An 8,472-nucleotide genomic window follows, 5' to 3' on the forward strand; every position below is an offset into this window, starting at 1 on the left:
AATGCTCATGGAATCTGCCATGAATTCATGGGCACTCCTTAAAATAAATTTTTTAGATGTTTTTGTTTCTTTTAAATATAAGGCCTGAGGATTTTATCACTTAGGCTGTCTTTTTTGGATTCATTTAAACTACCCAAAATACTATGCCAGGGGACTGTGGCATAATGGCCAATTAGACTATTTAGATGGGCCCCTAAGTAATCTAAACCAATTCCAGTTAAATATAGTCAGGACATCTGGGAATAACTAAATTGATCAATCTAGAGAAATTAAAGCCCATAAAACCATCTTCCTATATCCTCAGACTTCAGGGGCTATTTCTGTTACATTAAGCACAGAAGAAATTCATTGGAGAGATTTTCTTCCCAGGCAGAAAAGTCTGCATCACCACTCTCTAGAATCCTGTGCTTTTAATGACAGAAATAAATGGCAAAACACAGAAAGAAAAGTCAGGGACAAAACTTGCATAGCATCAGAGCTGACACAACAAACAGGCAGACTCCCAAATCACCTGCTTCCTGAGGGTCTAAGGCTGCATCTATGAATCTTCTTTATCAAGTACAATGGGCTTGACAGCCCCTTGCTCAATCACACAAGGGCAGGTAAACTCTCAACAAATAAAATAGAATAAATGATGAGCAATAGACAACAGTGGTATCATGCTTAGAAGCACTCTGCAAAGAGTAGCACTCTCCAAAATATTTCTCTGCCCTTATCTACAGCTTAATATCTTTTTCTTCTTTGAGGGTTCAATCCTGATTAGGCATCAAGCATTCTGGCCCTGATCCAGCAAAGCATTTATACATGGGCCTAACTAAGCATGTGAGTAACTGCACTAAAGTAAAAAAAACCCACAACCAAAAACACTATACCCAAGCTAATTAAGCTAAGCACTTGATTTTTTAAGTGGGATGTTATCTCTAGATATGAATCCTCAGCACCTTGCAAGATGGAGCCCTTAGTGTGCCGTGTTACTAGCCTGGCCCTTCAAATGCCACCAGACATAGAGCTATCTACTAGGGCTGTGTGAAATTTCACCGAGTGTTTCATTTCGAAGTTGTTTTCACGCGTTTTGAGCTCAAAACAGCAAAATCGAAACAAAACAAAAAGCATCGAAACAGCTTTGAAACGAAATGAGGGCACTCGAAGCATTTAGAAACTTTTGAAACGTTTCAAATTTCGAAGCAGCGCAGTAGTGGGAGGCAGGGGAGAGCCAGGGCTGCGCTCCGAGCAACTCCACAGCCCTATGTAGCTCAGCCCAGCGCAGAGTGCAGCCCTGGCTCTCCCTGCCTCCCAATGCCGGCCTGCACTCCATGGGGTTGGCAGAGCCTATCGGAGCACAATGCCGGCTCTGCCTGCCTCCTGACTGTACTACAAATCAGCTCCGCCAGCCCCCATGGAGCTCAGCCCGGCGATGAGAGGCAGAGCGTAGAGCCAACTCTGCCCGCCTCCCACCACCAGGTTGAGCTCCATGGGGCTGGAGGAGCTGATCGGAGCACAGCTGGGTGGCAAGAGACGGGCAGAGCTGGGGCTGTGCTCTGCCTCCCACCATCAGGCTGAGCTCCATGGAGCCCGACGCTGGGTGGGCACTGCACACAGCGCTGGTCCCAGGCAGCAGCAGCAGCAGCAGTCTCCTGTCATCTGGTGCAGATCTGGGGGCTCGCACACTTGGGAGGAGTCTGGCACAGCCCCGCAGCATTCCCAGGGGTGCGGGCCCCCGGATCTGCGCCCAGATGACAGGAGGTTGCCGCTTTTGCCTGGGGCCAGAGGCAGCATCTGTCTTCCCTGGTGCTGGGTGCAGGCTGTGCCCAGCGTAGGTCCCAGATGGCAGCAGCAGCTACCTGTCATCTGGCACAGATCCGGGGGCCCACACCCCGGGAGGAGTCCGGCACAGCCGGGAGGTGAAGGGCCCCAGGTCTCCATGCTGGATGACAGGAGGCTGCTGCTGCTGCTGGCAAATTTTGCTTTCAAGACTTTGAGGTGCAGTGTCCAAGAAACCTTTGTACCTATCACCTTGAAACCTGGCAGGCTTCAAGCCCTCAGAAGGGGCTACCATCCCTGCAATTTGCATCCAAATCAGGCAACAAATGACATTTTAGGCATTTTCATGATTCGCCATTATAGCCTACGCACGCAATGTCGAAACGAGTTGAAATGGCGAAACAGTTTTGACGAAACAAAACGGGACAGTGCTTTGAAATGAAACAACAAAACAAAACGCTGTCCCTTCAAAATGGCAAAACAGACATTGAAATGAAACAATGGTGTTTTGCACAGCCCTACGATCTACTATGGAATGCAATAGAATTATTCATAATGAGAAGTATTACAACTGAGGTAGAATCTGGGCCCCACAGAAGTCAAGAGAAAGGCTACCATTGTCTGCAACAGAGCTAGGATTTCACCCCATGTGTGTGCAGGATCAGCCCGAGGTTGTTCTATTTACAATGTACAACAGCTCTGACAGCCCTTTGGCTCCTTGAAGACATATGTCTTCTGAACATCTGTATATCATCAAGAGTTTTAGTTGCACCGGCACATTCTTTCTGTTTTAGTCAAGCAGAACAGCTCTGATCTCACCCTTAATTAAACAAGAGCTGGGGGAAAATCTGTACCTGTGTCATCTTCAGCTTGTTTTCCCAGGTGTTCATCCTGTCCTCAAAGGGTTTCTTGTATGGTGAAAAAGACATACTTTGAGTCATAACAATGTGATCATCAAGGAGCTGAGAAGCTTCATCAGGGCTCTTCAGAATAAAGGTGTCTGTGTTTTTATAAGGTAGCACATTAAACATAATGGAGACCCATTCATTTTCCATTTTATCCAGTGCCTGGGAAATGGGAACAAACAATTTAATTTCAGATCTTAATTGCATGAGGTTTCCCTTTACTAACATGTTTCCTAAATGCCTTCCTTCAAAAAAATTACTTCTTCTGAAAGTTTCCACACCAAAAACTAAAACCATCTATGTAATGCACAAAACATTTAGCTACAGTACAAGTTTTCTCCTCCTTCCCAAGTCGTCAGTACCGTAAAGGGACCACTCTAATGGGAGAAAGAGCAGTTTCATTCCTTGCCCAATGGCACAGAGATGGCCAGCACAGTGCCTATTAATAATTATGGCTTTTTACAATTGGGATATTGCCTACTGGGAATGAAAAACATTCATCTAAAGAGAACTTTAGGGTATAAACTCTGACACAGAAAGGAAAACGTCATTAGTGCCCTCCTCACATTCTCAATGGCGTACTCCTTGCCAGCAATCTCTGCTATTTTAGCAATGCTTTCAATATGGTCCAGCAGCTTCATCTCCAAGCAGCGAGCAAATGTCAGATTGGCCTTAGGCTTGATACTGATTTTGATCTCCTTTGAAAGCATCTCCCAGTGACGATTACGCATGCCAGGGTTGCGCAGGCCCTGAATCAGAGGGATATACGGTCTGAATTCCTCAATCCTGCCCCGGATTTCTACAGCCACATCCTGGCACGCTTTAGGGAGTAAAAAGAAAGGTGATAACATCAGTAATAGCAATGAGATGAGGGATGGAAGATGCTGCCCCAATAGGGCTAGATATTGAATGGCAACTGCACACGTAGGCACAAGACAAAAACTAATCAGCTGGAAAGGTAACACTGGAGCACCCAACCAAACATTAATGTGGGTGTTGTTAGTGGCTACAGTGTTACTCTGCCCTGTACAAAAGTGAAGCCTAACAGTGAAGGCCATAGCTACGTTTGCATAAGGGTCGTCTTTAAAACCATGCCTCCCAGCTTGTCTATTTCCTATCCACACCTTGCCTTTATATAGCCTACACCCCTCACAGTGAGGAAAAGAGCTTACAAGGGGCATGAGACTTGCTCTGAATCAGTATGCTGATGATATTTAGAGCTTAAACTTTAATTGCACTACATCGCTTAACTTTAATTTAACTTTAGTGGCTTTTAGTGATACTTGTTCTGGATGTATAACAACCTTATGCTCCCTATACATCATACATAGGCTGGCAGACTCAGGGTCATAGCAGATTTGCAATAGCAGGAGCATTGCAATGAAAAGATCAGATTCTACTATTCAAGCAGGTATTCTTATCATTTTTACTTATCATAATGATTCACACTCACTCATACATCTACTCACCACCTCCTCCATTGGGGCTGATTCACTGCATTGTTTAAAGAAAGAGCTCAGGTTAAAAAGGATGAATAAAAAATCTCCCACTGCAGAATATATTTCAGTCTAAACCATCTGGAAGATGGTATTAGAACTATCTCTGAAGATTAGCAGAGCTTTGAAAATCCTACAATAGGCTATGGGGAAGGTTACCTACATATGCAAATCTCTTTTTGTTTCTACTTGGGATATCTTAGAATCAGTTTCAAATAAATTTGCAGAGCTGTAAGTGACCATCCAAACTCACTTCATATTAGTGGCTAGAAAAAAATCCTTCTCTCTCACACACACACACACACACACACACACACACACACACACACACACACACACACACACCCCCACCCCTGAGGCTTGGAAATGTCTTTTTGTTTAGATTCAGATTAAAACCAAACACTTTTAAAATGTTTTGTGAAACCCTGCTTGGGAGAGAGAGGAAACTAGCTCAGAATAGCCAGTAGGCTGTGGCACAGGAGACTCAGACTTAAGTCCCTTCATTACCTGATTTGAAGAAGACACTTTAATCTGTGCTCTCCAAGTCCCAAGCCAGCGCCATACCACTGGCTTATAGAGCCAGTCTCTCACTTATGCAAAGTGGAACAACTGTAGCAGGAGAGGCTGACTCGATAGCTCAACATTTGTTTGAAATATGAGAATCAGGTAGAACAGTGACCTGAACTTATCTCCCACATCCCAGGCACCTGGATGTTCTGGGGCACTTCATCAACATGGTGACTGGAGAAATCCACCTGGCAGAAATGCCATCAAAACTGGGATGTTTCCAGGCATTACTATTTTCCAATGGAAAAAAGTTTTGTGAAAAATGTTTCTGGATGCAAGATTTCTCATAGCCCATGTATGCAGTAACTCAGGGCCTCACGCAGCCCACAAGGGGTAATAAACTGCAGTCCCTAGGCTCCTGCCCACTGCTTCCCCACTGTTCCAGCTGCAGAAGCAGCCAGAGTCTCTGACGTCCCTTCTCCTCCCCAACCATGGGTGAGGTAGTGCAGCACACAACAACACACAGTGCTGGGGCCCTGCAGGAGCCTGAGGCCCTGGGTTCCTGAGAGCCACAATGCACCAAAAGAGCCCACAGCCAGGGACCTTAGGGTGATGTGGAGTGCCTAGCTGCATAGGCGGCGGAAGGGGGGTGCTAACAGGGCTCAGCCCCACCAAACAGAGGGTAGCAGCAAGCATAGCCTTAGGGCAGCCTGGCCATGGGTTGCTGCAGCAGGGGGGGAGGGGCAGGCTCATTCAGATACCCTGCATTCACAGCCAGCACCACAACCGGGCCAGCTACATGCAGGCAGATAAGTTTCTTTTAATCTTCTTTCTTGATCACCCTGGGCTTGGGGAGGGGAGTGGGAGGGGGGAGGGCAGATTGAGACCCCCCCACAGTGCAGGAGAGTGGAGTAGGGGCAGGGCATACCATGAATGGGGCCCCAGCCAGGCCAGGTTGTGGGACCTTTGGAGACCGGTGGCTAGTCTAGGGGCATGGACAGGTGGCTCCCACCACTGCGTGCACTGTGGGAAGTGAAGGGGAGGGCAGAGGTAGAGTTCCACCCACCTCCCAGCTACCCCACACTACACCCCTGGACGAGCCGCTGGGCCTCTCGACCTGGCCCAGCAAGAGCCCCATTCACGGTGAATCAGGCCCCAGCCAGGCCAGGTCATGGGACAATCGGAGCCTGGTGGCTTCTCCAGAGGCGCAGCACCAGGCAGCCAAGGGGTAGGTGGGCACATGCCGCCCCCAATCTTTCCACGGAGCAAGGGCAAGCCACAGCTGTGAGTTGTGCTCTTCTTGCCTCCGCGCCTTGCCGCCACTCCTTTGAAAGTGGTGCAGTGCCATGTGTCTCGCTACCCAGCCCACTCAGCAGCCCAGCCCATTCCCCTCGCCCTGCAGACTTTCCCATGGGGGGAGGCACACACGCTCAGCCCCACCCAATTTTTTTTCCTTTCTCCACCTATGCTTAAGTGTGTATTACAGCAGGGAGGAGGGTGCCCAGGCACATGGTGCGGTAGGGACTGGGTAGGCACCTGGGCACATGGTGCAGAGTGGGGATATGCCCAAGCACAATGTGCAGCAGGGAAGGACATGTGGTGTCCAGCCCTGGAGTCCATAACTTCCCCCACTAGTGCAGCCTGTGGGGCATACAACCCCTGGCCACTGAGAAGTTAGACAGCCCTGCAATAACTGATAAATCACAGCCATGAGGTTTTCATAATTACCATTTTCATGTGTTTCAATGAGCATAAACATATTCCGTCCCAGACTTTGTAGCTACCTGGTACATCCTTGAACTGCTTCACACACTTGTGCATCGTCTTAAAGGATTCATTGACACTCTTTTCTAGCTGTTCAGCTTCAATTGCAGAGAGAGGGTCATTCATCCAGCTCTCAGACCAGCGTATCCAGTCTGATGCTGTAGTCCAGAGATCCCAATATGGCTGAAAGTCCTTAACCATCCTGGATAGTTTATCATACTTTACAAAGGGGAAAAAAAGCATTATTCAGAACTTGACATATGCTTCTCTGAACAATGGCTTGCTTGTTACCAAAACACACTGTCCCTGAAAAAGAGCTCAATCCTTCTTGGCATACCCAAGCAAGCAAGGGGGATGCATGTCTTTTAGGGCAATGTATTAGACTCTCTTCTACACCACTGGCCAGAGCAGAAGGATAAGGAAGCAGGACATGAATTCCAAGCTGCTAGCTCTGATGTGACTTGACACCAGGGGATGCAAGGAAGAATAGTCTTTGTACCTCTCAGGACACAATTTAGCTCTAACTAACTAGCTTTCATATAAAAAAAAGAACACAGAACAATGGAGACTTTCTGGGACAAATTCAGTCTTGACACACATATGGGGACAGCTCCATTTACATTTCAATCCAAGTTAAAATCAGAACTTAATTTATCTCCATTTCATTTAGTGATAACTTTTCCAAGGAAAAAGCATCAGGCATGCTGACCAAAACACAGGCATTCCAGTTGCACCTGCCAAAGCCCATAACAATGCATGCAAATGGTTAGCCCAGTGAGCAGTCACCCACTTTGCCTTTGCCAATGTTCATTTGCATAAGTAACATGAGATATTTCTGTGTGTGGATGCAATGGATCTATACGCACTTTAAGGACATACCTGCTGCATCCACAGTTGAAACTTGGGTCCTTAGAGTAGAGAGAAAAAAATATGCACTAAGCTATCAAAAGTTAACATATAAACGATGTTTACATACAATGATCCTGCCCAACAAGCATAAAGAAAACAAAGCAAATGTGACTGGGCACAACTCATGAATACCTAGAGCCACAGTTAGTGTTTATGATTAAACAAACTATTTCTTTAGACCTTCCTCTGCCATCCAAGAAATAATGCCCACAAGCTAGCAGAGAGCAGATTTAGACTGGACATTAGGAAGAACTTCTTCACAGTTAGAGTAGCCAAGGTCTGGAACGGGCTCCCAAGGGAGGTGGTGCTCTCCCCTACCCTGGGGGTCTTCAAGAGGAGGTTGGATATGCATCTAGCTGGGGTCATCTAGACCCAGCACTCTTCCCTGCCTATGCAGGGGGTCAGACTCAATGATCTATTGAGGTCCCTTCTGACCCTAACATCTATGAATCTATGAATCCAACCCCAAAAACCATTTTCCTGAAGGAATAATCATAAATCATCATCTTATGTGCAAATAATCAGTCATTCATGTCTGTATAGCTGTTCAATAACGCTCCTATAGCTGCTTCATAGGCTTTCCCATCTTTATGATCCAGGAAGCTCCTGATCCATGAGCATGGATAAGTGGAGCTCTACCAGAGAATAGGTATAAATACTCAATAAACCCAGCTAGCTTTCCAAGCTCTTCTACACCATGAAAGAGTGCTGGAAGCCATCATATTGAATCACAGAGTCTCTCTAGTCACCACAGGATGGATAAATGAGCCAACATGGTAGAGAAGTAAAGAAGTTATTTAATGTCACATCTGGAATGCTATTAGCTAGAAGGGAGTTATTTACACTGCAGTAGCATTTAAAGGACCTATTAAGAACCTAGGGCCCTGTTGTCTGCACAGGGCCTGATGCAATGGCAGATATGATGCGACACTTACATTAGTAACTGGCATCCCAAAAATCCTCTCCCTATTGTTGTAGAGCAGTGCCATCTCTTGAGACTCCTTCAACTGCTTCTTCACTCTTCTTGCTTCGTTTGCTATCTCATGAGCTCGGGTAATGTCCACATGAATTGAAAATCCAGCCACAAGTAGCTGACGGGGGGTGAAAAAAGCAAATACAATATTTGGACC

General features: G+C 46.5%; 1 protein-coding gene across 1 annotated transcript in view; it reads right to left on the reverse strand.

Annotated features, from left to right (window-relative positions):
* Positions 1 to 8,472, reverse strand: part of DNAH1 (dynein axonemal heavy chain 1) — a 176,203-nt gene that overhangs the window by 116,655 nt on the left and 51,076 nt on the right. The window contains exons 18-21 of the mRNA XM_006028963.3: positions 8,278 to 8,433; positions 6,454 to 6,652; positions 3,233 to 3,486; positions 2,616 to 2,828 (exon numbers count right to left, since the gene is read on the reverse strand). Of these exons, the coding sequence (XP_006029025.1) occupies positions 2,616 to 2,828; positions 3,233 to 3,486; positions 6,454 to 6,652; positions 8,278 to 8,433 (822 nt within the window). The remainder of the gene's footprint in view (positions 1 to 2,615; positions 2,829 to 3,232; positions 3,487 to 6,453; positions 6,653 to 8,277; positions 8,434 to 8,472) is intronic.

Source organism: Alligator sinensis, unplaced genomic scaffold (assembly GCF_000455745.1).
Source record: "Alligator sinensis unplaced genomic scaffold, ASM45574v1 scaffold610_1, whole genome shotgun sequence".
NCBI classification, from domain to species: domain Eukaryota; kingdom Metazoa; phylum Chordata; order Crocodylia; family Alligatoridae; genus Alligator; species Alligator sinensis.